Here is a 17,580-nt window from a genome sequence, read left to right as displayed (position 1 = left end):
AAAGGAAAATCTCTGGGAGGAAACGAGAGCGTGAAGCCCGAGGACCCCCCTGAAGCGTGGCTGGGCAGCCCAGCCCACTTCTCTCTGCCTCCCGTAGGTGCCAATCGGGTGCCGGGACAAGGTTTACCTTGGAAAGTCCTTCACTGTTTAACTACAGGTCAAGTGTTAACGAGGAATAAGAAAATGGGACCGATAAAAAGTCAGGCCCGAAAATTATCCATCGGGGAGGGAGAAAGGCAGACGGCATCTTACAGAAGGATCCGCTTTGGGAGTCTCCTGGTCTTAAGGTTAAGCGTCTCCAAGGGATGTGTCAGCTACGGTTCAGTGGGAAAAGCCAATGGCTCCAGAATCGGTTTCTTGGGGGAGGGTAACTTGATTTCCAGGAATCTCAGTTGGGAAATGGGAGGTTTAAAGAGAGTCAACTAGTGCTAGACCCATGCTAGGTTCTGGGACCTCCCTAGACCCGAGTCCTCATCTGGGAAATGAGGACAGTGCATCTCACGGCCGGCAAGGTCCCTTCCAACTCTAGGACAACAGGCTGTAAGCCAAATTCAGAGACACACAGAGAGAGACAGACACAGAGACAGAGAGAGAGAAAGAGAAAGAGACAGACAGAGACAAAGAGACAGAGAGACAGAGACAGAAATAGACAGAGAGAGAGAGACAGAAAGACAGAGGGAGAGAGACAGAAAGACAGAGAGAGAGAGACAGACAGACAGAAAGAGAGACAGAGAGAAAGAGAGTGATAGAGAGACACGGAGAGAGAGAGAGACAGAAAGACAGAGAGAGTGATAGAGAGAGACACAGAGAGAAAGACTGAGAGAGTGATAGAGAGAGAGACACAGAGAGAGACAGAGAGACAGACAGAGAGACAAAGAGAGAGACAGAAAGACAGAGAGAGAGAGACAGAAAGACTGAGAGACAGAGAGACAAACAGAGAGAGAGAGTGAGAGAGAGAGACACAGGGAGAGAGACAGAGAAACAGAAAGACAAGGAGAGACAGATAGACAGAGAGAAACTAGCTTATGGTGCACCTGCTTCAATCATTTCAGCCACAATTGTCCTCCCACGTTTGTCCCTGCTCTTCACTCACACAGCCTCTGCCCTTTTTCAAACTTTTGTCTCTCACCAGGACGATTGTGATAACTTCCTCAATGGCCTCCTTTTCTGATCCTTCCAATTATTAAAATTTTTACCCTTTTGAAATCACCTTATTTTCTTTGGTGTTTATTTACTTGACTGAGTTTTTTGATCATGGGAGCATGTGAGCTCCTTAAAGACAGGGACTGCTTCATTCCCATAGCATCTAGCACATAGTAAACGTTAAATGGATGTTCATGGGTCACAGCACCCCACCTGGCACATAGTAGGTGCTTAATAAATGCCTATTAATGAGCAAGAAAGATGTCAGACTTTGTGGTAAGATGTGAGCAATAGAAAAAATCCTAAAAACTAGTTTGGCCTTGAGGGCTCAGTGTTCCAACCTTGAGGGCCGAGTGCTTCCAGATCATGGCGTGATGGGAAGAAAGAACAGGAAGCCATCGGCTCCGACTTAGCTACAATAGTGAGTTCCTTTGGGTGAGATTTGTTATGTGGCACATAATGTTATGTGGTCCTCACGGGTACAAAACTTGTTCCTGGGTCTCTAGTTTGTGTGTTTGCAAAATGAAGGGATGGGACTAGATTAACCAAAGGTCCGTTATCTTGTCTCTGTTCTAAAGTCCCTCCCGGCTCCGACGTTCTTTGGCGCCAGAGAAAAATGGGTGCTCGGAACATCCCGTGAAAGTTATTTTGGAAGTATCAAGAATAGCTACAAAAATATAGATTGCCCAGATTAACAGAAGAGGAAATAAATGACTTAACGAGTCTCCATTGGAGAAAAAGAAATAGAACAAACTATTAATTCACTCTCTAAGGAAGAATCGGGTCTTTGCCCCCCAAGTTCCTGGTCTGAACTTGCTCTCCTGGAATTTTCCTCTTTCTCCTAAAAGTTAAATGAGATGTATACTTATTTTGTATTTAAGTTATACTTTAACATATTTAACACGTATTGGTCAACCTCCATCTGGGGGAGGGGGTGGGGGGAAGGAGGGGAAAAAATAAAACAAAAGGTTTGGCAACTGTCAATGCTGTAAAATTTTACCCATGCATAGAACTGGTAAATAAAAAGCTATTAATAAAATAAATAAATAAATAAAAGCTAAATGAGAAGGGCATTGGGGTGGGGGAGGAGAAGAGGAGGAGGAGGAAGAAAGGCAGGGGAGAGATAACTGGTTATCTCAGGACCCTGTTTAGCCAAGGCTTCTGTGTATGAATGTCTGGTCATTGCCTCATCATCTGATTGGGGCTGAATCAGCCTTAGGAAAATTCAAAAGGGATGAATGGACACACTGTTATTAAATTCTCTCTTGCAGAATCCTGGGGCCAGAGAGAGCCTTGAAGCTCATCTGGTCCGGCCCTCTCTTTTTGCAGATAAGAAAACTGAGGATCAGGGAAAAAAGGACTGGATGGTGCAACAGAAGCCTAGAGATGTCTGTGCTACAAAAAAAAAAAAGTGCATAACAAATCAGGACTAGGGAGGAGAAGTGAGGGGAGTGAAAGGAGGCAGAAGACCTGAGTTCGAATCCCAGCTGTGCAACTGACTCACAATGTACCTTAGCCAAAGACATCACCCTCCAGGGGCCTCAGTTTCCCCACGTGTAAAGTGAGGAGATTGTAGTCCATGGGCCTCTGGGCTCCCATCCTGCCTCAGTTGCTGTGAATGTGGTCCAAGGAGATGCTCCTGACATCTCCATCTTTCCTGACCCTAATAGCGACACTGTCACCACTTTACATCAACATGCCTGTGATTTCACCGGAAGGGACCTCAGAGAGTCCTCCATGTGGGGAGCTAAGGAAGAGATGACATTTCCTCCCCCACTTCGGACTTCTGACGTTTCCTCTCTTTTCAGATGAGGGAGGTGAGACCAATCTTAAGGGACTTGCCCAAGATCACTCAGACATTAAGCATCAGAAGAGGTCTCTCCTCCGGTCCCCTCCATTCAAACCAGGTTCCAGGGTCACTTACTGGGGGAGGTTGGAGCCCACTAACCTTTCCCAACAGGCAATAGCCCGGGACAAAAAAACAAAAGGAGACAGAAAGCCCAATCCCGTAATGGGGGTCGTCCACAAGAAGCCCCAGCCGGGTTCTCCTGACTCCAAGGCTCTGGCCAGACTGGCTTCTTCCCAGAAGTGGCTGAATGCTCTGGGTAATCTGCCATTGTCAAGACCCAGCCTTTGAGATGATCTTTGAGTTCGCTCCAGACGAACAGAGCCGAGCAGTCAAGGTCCAGCCCCAATAAACTAATCCAAGACACTTTTTGCAGATGAAACGAGGAGAAAACTATGATTAACGCCCCGGAGGACAATGATTTTTAAAAAGACTGGGGGGTTGTAAATGTTTATTTTACACCTACTGCATGAAAGACCCTGGGCTTTGCTAAAGCGAGATATGCTCCAGATTTGACTTTCTAGGGCTCTTAAATCTAATGGCTGGGGCCAGGGGAGGACAGGGCCATTAGTAACTATGGTGTGGTGGAAAGTGGAACAAGTACAATGGAAAAGTCAGGGTCAAATAGCTAGCCGCCGAATCCAGATGAAAGGCAGTGGACAGGTGATGAAACACGCCTCCCTGCCTCCAGGAAGAGGGCAGGGGCTACAGGGGCTAAGTGTTACACATGCTGTTGGGTGATACAGTCACTGTGTCCACTGGTTTTGCTTGGATGGTTTTCTGGGTAACAAACAAGGAGTACTTTGGGATTCAGGAAGGGAATGTTGGGAAACATCGCCAATGTAAGAAAAAAAACAAACGGCATAAATTCAACTCAAAAAATGATCATAGACTTCCTCCATATCACACTAATCACCAATTCAATCACACTGCAGTGTGAGATCATAGAAAAAGTGCTGGATTTATAGTCACAGAACCCTGGTTCTGCCACGGTCTGTGTGACCTTTTATAATTCTCTTCCCTCAGTTTATTTGTCTGTAAAACGAGAGGAATTGGACTTGGTTAATTCTGAGACCCCTTCCCGGGACTCAATTTCCTCATATTTCTGGCTCCAGAGTTAATCTTATGAGACCGTGGTCTCACTACCTGGTTGATCCCGGAAAAATCTCTTAATCTAGTTGCATTTCAATTAGCTAGATTTACTGGACTTGGAATCAAAGAGAAACTTAACAAGATTCAACCTCTTTCAGCTTCAACTTCTCAACTTGCTCTGTAATAATGTCACCAGGTCCTTACCTCCAGGTCAAATATTCCCTATTGGGTACACATTACATCATTTTAGTCACCTGCTTCCTCCTCGGTATTCCTCCCTATCACTCCCAGGCTGGCTTAATTATCTCGCCTCTTCCTTACTCATCCTCTCACTTGCAAGTTTCAGGGCAATGTCGAAACCTAGGCAGCCAGGGGAATGGATTATCGGGTGCAACCCAATCCAAAAACTTCAGTCAAATCACCACATGTTGGACCAATCCCAACTAACTGCTTACTTAAATCAACTGAATCTAGTCAAGATGACCAATTAATGATATCAGAGCCAAATGAGGGGATGTCATCTCTTCATCTATACAGCACCCCAGCTTTAGGGTCTTAATTATAATCTTAAATCTCAGATAACGTCTTCCCCAACTCTAAATCCTATGGTCCTGACAAAATATAGAAAGAGTCAATGTCAGAGGGAATATGGAAAGCCAGATACACTGCTATACCACTGGTAAAACCATTCATTAGTTCATCTATTCTAGACAACATTTGGAATTATGCCTCTCCCAAAGGGACTAAAATGTTCATAGCCTTTGATTCAGAGATCCTGCAGTTAGGGGATATATCCCCAGTGGGGATATGTCAGAAAAGAAAGGAAGGAAGGAGGGAAGGAAGGAAGGAAGGAAGGAAGGAAGGAAGGAAGGAAGGAAGGAAGGAAGGAAGGAAGGAAGGAAGGAAGGAAAGAAGGAAGGAAGGAAGGAAGGAAGGGAGAAAATAAAGGAGGGAGGAAAAAAGGAAGGAGGAAGGAAAGAGAAAGAAAGTCACATATACTGCCCACCTCCTGACAGAAAAGAGGTTGGATCTAAGATGCAGAATGAGAAACACATTTTCAACATGACTGATATGAGAACTTTTTTTTTTGCTTGATTCTACTTTTTGATTTCAATGATTGTGCTTTTGAGAAGTAACAACAGTGTGGTCCACAGAGAAGAAAAGTGGCCGTTGGAACATTTCTCTAAAACGCATAGAAGAGAACAGAAAGAAGTTCAGAAGGAAACACCGATAAGCAGGACAGATTTGAAAGTAATATGTTGAATTTGTTATATAGTAAAAGCAAGATGTACATAAGAGTGCTGTATGATTTCATATTTGATCCTCTTTTTGATCGACTTTATACACTGAAATGTTTGCTGTTTAGAGGGATTTTGTTCAATTCAATTTCTTTCTTTCTTTCTTTTTTTTAGAAAAGGAAGGCCTCCCATACACCAAAACGACCACAGCAGCACTTTTTGTGTTATCATAGGAACAAATTGGACGCCCTTGATTAGGGACCTGCTAAGCAAGTTATGGTAGATGAATGGAGCAAAACATTACCCTGTTGAAGAAGTAGCTAATGGAGGATTACAGAGAACCATGAGAAGAATTACATGAACTGATGCAGACCAAATGTAAACAGAACCAACTGCAACAATGTGAACAAAAAGAGACACCGAACGGCCTGGGAGAAAAATTGACCTTGGAGAAGATGTGAGAAAATGCAGCTCACCCTTTTATTGGTGAGGGGTGGGGGTGGGGGCGGGAGTAAGGGGCAGTTATGGATACGGAATGCTGTCGGATGTGTCTTTGCTACAAAAGAAAGCTCTCCGGCTAGAGAGGAAGGGACGGATTCAGAAATGAAAGAGATAGAAAAACCCAAGTCGTCAACAAACCCTTTTTTGATAATAAGTCCTAGGGTCCCATGATCCCCCGTGGATAGGACACGTGCCCACAGTTCAAGACTCGGCTGCACCCGGTGGGGCCAGGCCTGAGGGGCACAATGTCCTCCCAGCCGAGAAGCAGATGGATTCTCCAGAACAAGGCAGAACACAGACCAGCCCCAGAAGGGCTCGGCCTTTTTAACCAAGGACCGTCTCTGTAACACTCACCGGCCACCACACCATACTCCGGCCTGCCAGGAAGAAGCCTCCCACAGTCCCACGATTGGTGGACAGCATGGCCTGGAAAGATAAGATCAGAAGCTTAGTAAGTACCCAAGATGATCTGATGAGATCCCTAGAAAGAACAATCGCTTCCCATTGCGGATCGCGCCCCATCTCGGGGCCACAAAATCTTACTCCAAACCCTTGCAAAGGTGTGGGGGTGGACATAAGCCTTCAAAGGCTTTCCAGCGGAGTCCAGGCCCTCATGGCCCACCAAGCTAGAAAGACTTCAGGCCCAGGGCTGGCACCAGACAACTGCGTCTGCTGCCTAACGGGCTGAGCACAAATGCATCTCTTTCAGATGAATCAAGGTGCAGAGAATAGAATTGAGCAACAACCAGACAGTCAGTGAGGGTCTACTGACTCATCCAAGAGTCTCTCGACACTGCATTTGTCCTTGCCCTTGTCCCTGCCCTTCGCTCTTGAAATCCCATCGGCTACCAATCTGTTCCAATCGTTCTGAATTCTAAAGCCTTGTCTCTCCTAATTGTCCCCAGTTTCTCCTGTCTACACCTTCTGTGTACATGGTTGCTTAAATGTCTCCATCATTCAACCGTGAGCTCCTCAGGGACAAGTCCTCAGGGACTTGGCTCTTGCCTTTCTTTTCAAACCCAGCTCTTGGCTGTGCTTGGCACACAGTAGGTGCTTGGCACACAGTAAGTGCTTGGCACACAGAAAAGGCAATTAGTGAACCTAAGTTGAGTTGAATTCTCTTTATCTCCCCTCTCTGAGCCTTTGCCTTGAGTGCTCCCTGCCCTGTTTGACCTCACCTCTGACCTCCTCGCCCATGCGAGGCCATTCCAAGTCTCTCAGAACTAGTCCCTTCTCTGAGCTCACTGGTCTACAGATCGGTTACTCACTCTATCTCCTTCCATGGGAACTGCTGATAGGAAGGCCTGTCTCCAGTGCTTAGTGCAGGGCCTCAAACACAGTAAGTGTTTAATAAGTGTGTATTCACTGACTGTCTCCTCTTGCCGCCTTCGTCTCCCTTCATGCAGACTCCCAGATCTCTCTGCCAGGCCAGTCTCTCCCACTGTCTCCCATTGCTGCCACCTCCTCCCCAGGGCCACCCCCGCCTGCCCAGTTCCCCTCATTGCCCAGCATCTCAGCGAAGCTTCCAATCCCAGTGGCCCTCGGGCTCTCCTCCCTCTGCCTCCTCCTAAGGCAGTCAAAAGAGCGCTTGCCTTGGAAGAGCCAGCCCAGGAATCCTGGATCTACTTGATCACCTTGAGCAAGCAAGCCACTAAAAAAAAACAAACAAACAAAAAAAAAAAAACTCCCTGTGCCTCAGTTTCTCCCCCTGTAAAATACTAGTTGAAGGGAATGGGACACTCTCTGAAGCCTTAGCCATCTCCTGTTGTCTACAATTCTAACATCCAAAGACTCTAAGCTCTTAACATTATGATTCCAAACAAGAGGTAGCCGGGTGGTTCAGTGGTTAGAACGCTGAAGTCTTCAGACCACACTAGGAAGCGTTAAGTGTCTGAAGCTGGATTTGACTCTGCCCACTGCACCATCCAGCTGCCCCTGTCAGCTCATTTTACCCATCAGGACAGTGACCCCAAAGAGTGGCTTGTTCAGGGTGACTCGGTTATTGTCAGAGGTGAGATTTGAACCCATATCTTCCCCAACTCAAACAAGCCCAGCCTCTATCCAATACTCCACAGCTTCTCTGCCCTCAGTTTCCTTCCCTGTAAAATGAGATGGGGGGAGAGGAGGTGGCCTTGAAGGTAACTCCCGGCTCTCAATCTACAATCCACGCAGCGTGCTGGCCGGAGAGCCGGGGGAGGTTTGTCCACATGGCTACACGGGGCTGAGGAAGAGGGTGCTCCCCGGCACCGAGGGGCCGTCACCCGTGTGCAGAGAGAGATGCCGAGAGGAAGGGTCGGCGGGCCGAGGGCCGGCCGAGGGCGGGAGAGGCCGCTCTGGTACAGGGCCGGGCACCGTGGGAGAGGTGCTGAGATAACAGTCTCCCCGGGGATGCTCTGCTCTGCTCCCTGGGGAAAAAGGGGGGGCCCAAAGGCCATAAAGCGGGGCGGCGGCCGAGCCCGGGCCGTTTATGAGTGGGGATAAAAGCTGAAATGGTCATCAGGGGATTAAGTGGCCATTAATGAGGCATGAATGGTGGCAAGGCGGAAACACCTCGAGAGCTGGAGGGGGCAGGGGAGCCGCTGAGCAGCCTGGGCCGGAGGGGGGGCGGGGTGGGGGGGAGAACGCCATTGGCCGGGCCAAGGGGCAACGAGGTCCCCGGGGCCAGGCCGGAAGATGGGGTCCCGGCCTCCAACCCGGCCCGGAGCTTCCCACGGGGAGGCCGTGAGCTGCAATGCCCAGGCTGGGTGAGCACGGAGCCGGGCGAGCCCTGAGCCGGCCTCTCCGCTCCTGGCCGGGCGCTAACTCCCTAGGCGACCTCATTGTCCATTTGCTCATTATTGGAGAAATTGATTTATTCTTTAATTAAATAAATAAATGGAGATTTAAAAATGAATTCAAGAAATGGAGAAAAGCGTGAGGGAGAGCATGCTGCCCAGGAGAGCAGGCTAGAAGGCAGACTACTGTGTAACCTCCCTGTGCCTCAGTTTCCCCAGCTGTAAAAGGAAGGGGTTAGACTTGGTGACCTCTAAGGTCCCCCCACCAGTTAGTCAGTCAGTGAGCCTGGGCCCCGGGCTGACGGGGACCCTGAGTTCAGCACTGGGGCCCACTGGGGTGGGAGAGGCCCTGGGGGCTCCTAAAGAGTTAATCTTCGGTCCCAGCTTCTGGGAGAGAAGGGAGAGAATCCCACCGGCTCCTGCCTCCTCCCCGTCCCCCTTCCAAGCCCAGAGCACTGCCGAGCTTTGCTGCCTGAGCCACCCCTGCTGGCCCCTGGGTGTGCCCTGAGAACAAGTTTCTCTGGTTCGCTCCCGTGGCCCAGAAGTGCCTCCCTCCGAGCCAGTATCTGAAGGGCTGCCAGGCAGCTGGACCCCGTGGGGCCTGGTTATCCTGGGGCCCCCTCTAACCTCGGACCCCCTGGGGCCCCGGCTCTCCTGCCCCCCTTCATGGGACGCACAGGACCCTGAGGGCCTGGCAGCCGGAGCCGCTTCTCTGTCCCTGGATATGAGACACCTGTCAGCCTTTAGGGACCGCCGGGGCTGACCCTGAGCTGGAGGGCAAGCCCCTTTCCCGCCTCTTCTCTAAGTCTCCCAGCCTCCTAGGGCCTCCCCCCCCCAGCTGTCCCGTCCCCCCCCCCCACTGAGCCGTCCCGTCTCCTCCCTCACCTGCAGCCTGATAGGTGACTCTCCAAGTCCCTTCCCTGTCCTCTCCCCGCCCGCCCCCGCTCGTGAGCGGATCCTCAGCGGGCCTCCCTGGGAACCCCCTCCCACAGCCTCTATTCCGCCCCCCTCCCGCCGCCGCCTCGGTCACTCTTCCTCCCTCCAGTTGCCCCCGACCTCTCCTTCCCCTCTCCTGGCCCGGTCCCTGCTCCGTGGCGCAGCCCGGGCGCTCCCCTGCTCCCTCCCCGCGCCCCCTCCCCCGGGCGGCATCCTCCCCAAGAACGGCCCAGGCTCCAGCTGGAAGGGTCCGATCCCCTTCGGAAAAGAGCGTCCCGGGAGGGGCTTAGAACGCGGAGCATTGAACGTCGCCGTCAGAGCTCCCGAGGGAGCCCCCCCCCGCCCGAGGCCGGGCCCCCCCCCGCCCCCCGCCCGGCCCCCCCCCCCCCCCCCGGCCCGGCTCAGCAGGTGAAGCGCCTGTCCCGGCCCTCCCCGCGGGCCTGCGCGCTCCCCACGTACCCACAGCCCCACGGCCATGACCACCACGAAGTAGACGACGATGACGGAGATGTCGGCGACGTTCTTGATGCGGTCGGACGGCAGCGGGGGCGCGGGGGTGCCGGCGGGCGCGCTGGGGCTCAGGATGCCGTCCATGGTGACAGGTCCGTCCCGTGGCGTCCCGGGCCGCCGGCCGCCTGCTTTTAGCTCCTGGGCCGGGTTAATGATCAGCCCCGACCCGGGGAGGGAGGGAGGGCGAGGAGGCGGCGGAGGGCAGAGCTGGGGAGTGGCCGCCAAGGTGAGAGTCGGGGCCCCCTCCGGATCGGGGGGGGGGGCGGGGCGGGGGCGGGAGGAGGAACGGGGCCTTCCCGGGCACAAGTCCGTCGGGGCCGGGTTCGAGGGCGGAGCCGAGTGCCGGGCTGCCGGGCTCCCGAGATCCCGAGAAAGGCGGAGGCCGGGCCGGGGCCGGGCCGGGGCAGGGCAGGTGTCGGGCTGGGAGCGGGGAGGAACCCGGGCGGCCGGGGAAAGGGAAGGGGGGCGCCCGCCAGGCCTGGGGGAGCCCGGGCCCGGGAGCGCCGGCCACTCCTGACGCGGGACCCCTGCCCAGGCCGCCCCTGGGGGCCTTGGGCACGAAGGCTCAGGTCCCCCCCCCCCCCGGAAAGCAGCGTGGGCCGGCTGGTGACCTAATGGGCCTCAGTTTTCACAGCTGTGGAAATGGGCAGAATGCAGAGGGGGAAACCGCTTCGTTCCCTGGACACTGCGACTTGCTTCCTCCGGACTCGGAGCTGGTCCCCTTCCCTGTGTGGCCAATGGGCAGAATCATGTAAAAGAAAGGGCCTGGCCTTTGGCGGCGAGAAAACGGGTTCGAATATGAACTCTTCCTGTGTCATTCATTCACCGATCCCTTGTGAGGAAATCCATTCCTTCTGAGGCAGTGCCGTCAGTTTAAGCGTAAAGAAAAGAGTGCTAGCCTTGGACTTCAGATCCGGGATAAGTCATTTCCCTTCTGTCTGCCTCAGTTTCCTCATGTGTAAAATAGATAGAAAAATAACATCTACCTTATAGGGCTACCGTAAGGGTCAAAGAAATATAGCATTTATAAAAATGCCTTGCCATTCCATAAGAACGATGTAATAATAATAATAATAATAAGCATTTCTAGATTAGTATTTATATAGTGCTTCAAATCTCCAGAGTGCTTTATAAATATTGTCTATAAACCAATTTCCCTGATGAATATCGATGCAGAAATCATAAATATACTATTAGCGAAGAGAGTAGAGCAACTTAGCTCCAGGATAAGACACTCTGACCAAGTGGGATTTTATACGCAGGGCTGCTTCAAAATCAGGAAAACTATCGGCATAATTGACCATAGCAGGAACCAAATTAACAGAAATCTCATGATTATCTTCAACAGATGCAGAAAAAGCATTTGACAAAATCCATCACCCATTCCTATTAAAAACTCTAAAGAGCATAGGAATAAATGGGGTTTTCCTTCAAATGATAAGTAGCATCTATCTAAAACCTTCAGCAAGCTGTGGATATAACGGGAATCCGTTAGAAACATTCCCAGTAAGATCAGGGGTGAAACAAAGTTGCCCAATATTACTACTGTTGTTCAATATTGAACTAGAAATGTTAGCATCAACAAGAGAAGAAAAAAATGAAGGAAGTAGAGTAAGTAATGAAGGGGGAAAACTAATACTCTGGGCAGATATTATGGTATATCTAGAGAATCCTAAAGAATCAACTAAAAAACTACTAGAAACAGTTAACAACTGTAATAAAGTTGCAAGGTATAAAATAAACTCGCATAAATCATTGATATTTCTATATGTTACCAACAAAGCCCAGCAGCAAGAGATGGAAAGAGAAATCCCACTTAAAATAACTGGAGATAATATAAAATATTTAAGAGTCTATCTGCCAAGACAAAGCCAAGGACTATATGAACACGATTACGAAAACATTTTTCGCACATATAAAATTAGATCTAAACATTTAGAAGAATATCAAGGACTTATGTAAGAACTCACTATTTGACAGCAATTGCTTTAAAAAAAAAAAAAAACACCTAGAAAATAGTATGGCAGAAACTAGGCATTGACCAACATCTTATATTCTATACCAAGATAACATCGAAATAGGTTCATGATGTAAACATAAAGAATGATACTATAAGCAAATTAGGACAATAAGGGAGAGTTTACCTCTCAGATCTGTGGAGAAGGGAGAAATTGTGGCCAAAGAAGAATAGAGAATCTTATGAAATGCAAATTTGATTATTTTGATGACATTAAATTAAAAAGATTTGGCACAAACAAAACTAATGCAGCCAAGCTTAGAAGGGAAACAGAAAGCTGAAGGGGGTGGGGAGTGGGGTGAGGATTTACAATCATTGTTTCCAATAAAGACCTCATTTCTAAAATATATAGATAACTGACTCAAATTTATAAGAATAAGAATACAAACCTCAATGACTTGAGGTCATTCCTCAAGTGATAATTGGTCAAAGCAGATGAACAATTTTCAGACAAAGACCATTTCTAGTCATATGAAAAAATGCTGCAAATCACTATTGGGTAGAGAAATGCATCTTAAGACAACTCCGGGCACCAGTTCACAACTATCGGTTTGGCTAAGATGATAGGAACATATCAGATTACTTGCTGTCTTGAGAGGAGAAAGAGGGAGGAAAATTTTAAACACAAGGTTTTACAAAGATAGATGTTGAAAATTATCTTCTACTTGTATTTGGAAAAATAAAATATTACTTAAAAAAGAAAAAAATTAAAACAAAAAAATTTAATATTATCTCTTTATGCCCTCACAACAATCTGAGGGAGGAGGGAAGAATAAATATTTATACAGCGCCTTTTATTGGCTAGGTATTGCACTAAGTGCTTTTTATAACTATTGTCTCATGTGATCATTGCAGAAACATTTCAAGAGAGGTACAGTTAAGGAAACTCTAACATAGAGGGTTTGAGATCAGGCCTTTCCTACTTCACATCATCATAACTCTTAAGATTCTTTTAAAACTGAGTTCCACCAGCTACACCCAGAGAAAGAACTCTGGGAGATGACTAGGAACCACTACATAGAATTCCCAATCCCTCTATTTTTGCCCGCCTGCCTTTTTTATTTCCTTCACAGGCTAATTATATACTGTTTCAAAGTCCTACTCTTTTTATACAGCAAATTAACTGTTTGGACATGTAAACATATATTGTATTTAACTTATACTTTAACATATTTAACATGTATTGATCAACCTGCCATCTGGGGGAGGGGATGGGGGAAAGGAGGGGGAAAGTTGGAACAAAAGGATTTGCAACTGTCAATGCTGAAAAATTACCATATATCTTGTAAATAAAAAGCGACAATAATAATACAAAAATTAGAGGTATAAAAAATCTAAATAAATAAATAAAGTTTTGAATTCTAGATTTTCTGCTGCCTGCTCTTCCCCCACCTGCTGAGAAGGGAAATGCTACATCAATTATCCCTGCAAAACATATTTCCATATTAGCTATAGCATCTCAAATGGCAAATTTTAAAAATTAAGATTATACCGCAATTTGCACTCAGGATTCATTTTTCTCTTTGGAGGTAGATGGGATTTTTCATCATGAATCCTTTCGAACTGTCTCGATCAGAGCCCGCAAGTCTTTCATAGTTGATCATCATCACAATAATGCCGTCACTGTGTACGATGAGCTTTTCCAAATTCTTCTTATTTTACTTTGTACCAATTCATATGGGTTTTGCCATCTTTTTTTCTGAAACCATCTTCTTCATCATTTCTTATAGCGCAGTAGTATTCCATTACATTTAGATACCACAGCTAAATAGTGTGCTTTCCCTGGCAATCTGTCTCTCTCTGGATAGTAAGAGTAGATTAGAATAGTTTTATTGAGGATTAAGAAAGAGAATAATCAATCCAGGTAAACAAGAATTGAGTTTATTGATTAAATTCATATCTTCCTCTGAGGGTGACAGTTACAACCAACTTGGGTTCAAAAATAAAAGATATTCTCATCTACCACAACTTGTTCAGTCATTCCCAACTGATGAGCAACCCTTGAATTTCCAATTCTTTGCCATCGCAGAGTTGCTATAAATATTTTTGAACGTATAGCTCCTTTTCTTTTTTCTTTGATCTCTGCAGTATAGATATAGTAGCGGGTCGGAGGATATGCAGTTTTATAGCATTTGGGACATAGTTCCGTAGTGTTCTCCAAAATGATTGAAGCAGTTCACTACATTCCCATCAATTCATCAACGTACTTATTTTCCCTCCTCCCTTCCAGCATTTCTCATTTCTGAGAGGTATGAGATGGTACCTCGAAGCTGTTTTAATTTGAATTTCTCTAAACAATAGTTATTTAGAGTATTTTTCATGGATAACTTTGATTTCTTCTTCTGAAAACTGCCTGTTCATATCCTTTGGCCATTTATCAATTGGGGAATGACTTTTTTTTTTTAAATAGCATTTTATTTTTTCTCATTACATGTAAAGATAGTTTTTAATTTTCATCTTTGTAAGATTGTAAGCTCCAATTTTTTCTCTCCTTCCATTCCCTCTCCCCACCCCAAGACAGAGCAGTCTGATATAGTTTATGCATGTACAATCGTGTTAAATATATTTTCACATTAGTGAGTTTGTGAAATAAGACTCAGAACAAAAAGAAAAACCCACAAGGAAGAAAAAAAGACAAGAAAAAAGTGAAAATAGCATGCTTCAATCTGCATTGAGACACAATAGTTCTTTTTTTAAATAATAGCTTTTTATTTTCATAATATATGCAAACATAATTTTCAACATTCACCCTTGCAAAACCTTATGTTCCAAATTTTTTCTCCTTCCCTTCGTCCCCTGCCCAAGACAGCAAGTACTGTTGAAGAGAGACATGTCCAAAAGAGTCACATAGTCTTGTAGTGGCTGTGTACAAGGTTCTCTTGGTTCTACTCATTTCCCTCAGCATCAGTTCCTGTCAGTCTCTGCAGGCTTCTCTGAAATCTCCTGCTGGTCATGTCTTACAGAACAGTCATATCCCATAACGTTTATATACCACAACTTATTCAGCCATTCTCCAGCTGATGGGCATCCACCCAGTTTCCAGTTTCTGATCACTACAAAAAGGGCTGCCACAAACATTTGTGCACATGTGGGCCCCTTTTCCTCCTTTATGATCTCTTTGGGATATGGGCCCAATAGAAACACTGCTGGATCAAAAGTTATACACAGTTTAATAGCCTTTTGGGCCTAGTTCCAAATTGCTCTCCAGAATGATTGGATCATCTCTCAACTCCACTAACAATGTATCAGTTTCCTAGTTTTCCCACAACCCCTCCAACATTTGTCATTATCTTTCCCTGTCATTCTAGCCAATCTGATAGGTGTGTAGTGGTACCTCCGAGTTGTCTTAATTTGCTTTTCTCTGATCGATAGTGATTTAGAGCATTTTTTTCATATGACCAGTAATGGTTTTAATTTCTTCATCCGAAAATTCAGACAAATTCAGAAAACAACAATGTGAAGACAGCTACACGCCAGGGTCAGCATTTTCCATCATGACCCTTTTGGAATTGTCTTCATTGCATTGCTGAGAAAAGCTAAATCTATCATGGTTGATCGCTGCACAACATTGCTGTTACTGTATACACTATTCTTTTGATTCTGCTCCCTTCACTCTGCAGCAGTTCATATGAGTCCAAGTTTTTCTGAAATCTGTCCACTCATCATTTCTTATAGAACAATATTATTCCATTGCAGTCATGTACCACAAATTGTTCAGTCATTCTCCAATTGATGGGCATCCCCTCATTTCCAATCTTTTGGGGACACAAAAAGATGGCTCTTATTTTTCATAAATTTGATTTAGTTCTGTGTTCAGTATATATTTGAGAAATGAGACCTTTTTCAGAGAAACCTACCATAAAAACTTTTGATACAACGTTTGATACAATTTCCCTGATTATCTCTTTCAGTTAAGTCTACTTTTGCTTTTGCTTTGTCAGAGATTATGATTGCTCCCTGCCTTTTTTATTTCAATGAAGCAGGTAGATTCTCCTCCAGCCCTTTATTTTAACTCTTGTGTGTAACTTTCTACATCAATTGTGTCTCTTATACATAACATATTGATGGATTCTAATTTCCAATCCAGTCTACTGCTTCTATTGTATGGGTTAGCCCATTCTATTCACATTCAAAGTTATAATTACTAACTGTGCATTTGCCTTCATCTCTGCTCCTCCTTACAAGCCTCTTTTATGTGAGAAAAAATTGCCCCATTCTACCTCTTCCTTCCCCCTTCTCCCAGGACATCCCTCTTTCTCACTCCCACATTCCTTTTCTGAAGATCATCCCAACATAATGAACTTATAACCATGTCCTATATCTATGCAGACTCCTTCTAAACACCCTAATAATGATAGAGAGAAAATAATAATGATAAAGATTCTTAAGTTACATGTGTCAGATTCCCATAAAACTAAACAGTTTAACTTTATTGTTTCCCTTATGATTATTCTTTCATACTTATTTTTTATGCTTCTCTTGAGCCTTTTGTTTGACTATCAAACTTTCCATTTAGCTCTGATTTTTTCATCAGGAATGCTTGAAAGTCCTCTATTTTATTAAATATCTATTTTCCTCTTGAAGACTACACTCAAATTTACTGTATAGATTATTCTTGGTTGTAATCCTAATTCCTTTGCCTTGCAGAATGATAAAGTCTAAGCCCGTTACTGTGGAAGTTGTGAAATCACATGTGATCCTGACTAAGGCTCCACAAGACTTGAATTGGTTTTTTCTGGCTGTTTGAAGTGTTTTCTCTTTGATCTGGAAGCTCTGAAATTTGGCTATAAGATTCTTGGAAGTTTTCTTTGGGGATTTCTTCCAGGAGATGGATATTTTCCATTCTGATTTTCTCATCTGCATGTAAATATCAGGGTAATTTTCCTTTATAATTTCTTGAAATACAATGTTTAGGCTCTTTCTTTGATCATGTCTTTCAGGCAGTCCAATAATTTTTAAATTATCTGTCCTCAACGTTTTTTCTAGGTCAGTTGTTTTTCCAGTGAGTTATTTAACATTTTCTTCCTTTTTTCTTCCTTTTGACTCTCTTTTTTTGTTTCTTCATGTTTCATGGAGTCATTAGCTTCCATTTGTCCAATGCTAATTTTTAAGTAATTATTTTCTTCAGTGAGCTTTGTAACCTCCATTTCCATTTGGCCAATTCTTCTTTTTAAGGAGCTCTTTTCTTCCATAAATTTCAGTATTTCCTCTTCCATTTGGTCTGTTCTGCTTTTAAAGGAGTTATTTTCTTCAATGAATTTTTGTACCTCTGACTATTAGAGCAATTCTGTTTTTCAAGGTGATATTTTCTTCAGGGCTTTTTATGCTTCTTTATTTTACCCAAGATGTTAATTCTCTTTTTATAGTTTTTTGCATCACTCTCATTTCTTTTCCCAAGTTTTCTGTGAAGACCGCGTATTTTAAAATCAGCCAGAGTCAGGAATTCAGGTTAGGGGAAAGTCGTCAGTCTTTATTCTCAGTGAAGAAAGATCAGAGGTGGAAGAGAATGGGCAATAGCAATGT

At 45.6% G+C, this 17,580-nt stretch overlaps 1 protein-coding gene across 1 annotated transcript in view; it reads right to left on the bottom strand.

The window, feature by feature from the left end:
* Nucleotides 1-10,359, bottom strand: part of SLC5A1 (solute carrier family 5 member 1) — a 59,707-nt gene extending 49,348 nt beyond the window's left edge. Inside the window, exons 1-2 of the mRNA XM_031948955.1 lie at nt 9,990-10,359; nt 6,175-6,246 (exon numbers count right to left, since the gene is read on the bottom strand). Of these exons, the coding sequence (XP_031804815.1) occupies nt 6,175-6,246; nt 9,990-10,124 (207 nt within the window). The 5' untranslated portion in view covers nt 10,125-10,359. The remainder of the gene's footprint in view (nt 1-6,174; nt 6,247-9,989) is intronic.
* Between the last annotated feature and the right edge of the window lie 7,221 nt (nt 10,360-17,580).

This window comes from Sarcophilus harrisii, chromosome 1, assembly GCF_902635505.1.
Source record: "Sarcophilus harrisii chromosome 1, mSarHar1.11, whole genome shotgun sequence".
NCBI classification, from domain to species: domain Eukaryota; kingdom Metazoa; phylum Chordata; class Mammalia; order Dasyuromorphia; family Dasyuridae; genus Sarcophilus; species Sarcophilus harrisii.
This window is presented reverse-complemented; position numbering and strand designations above follow the sequence as displayed.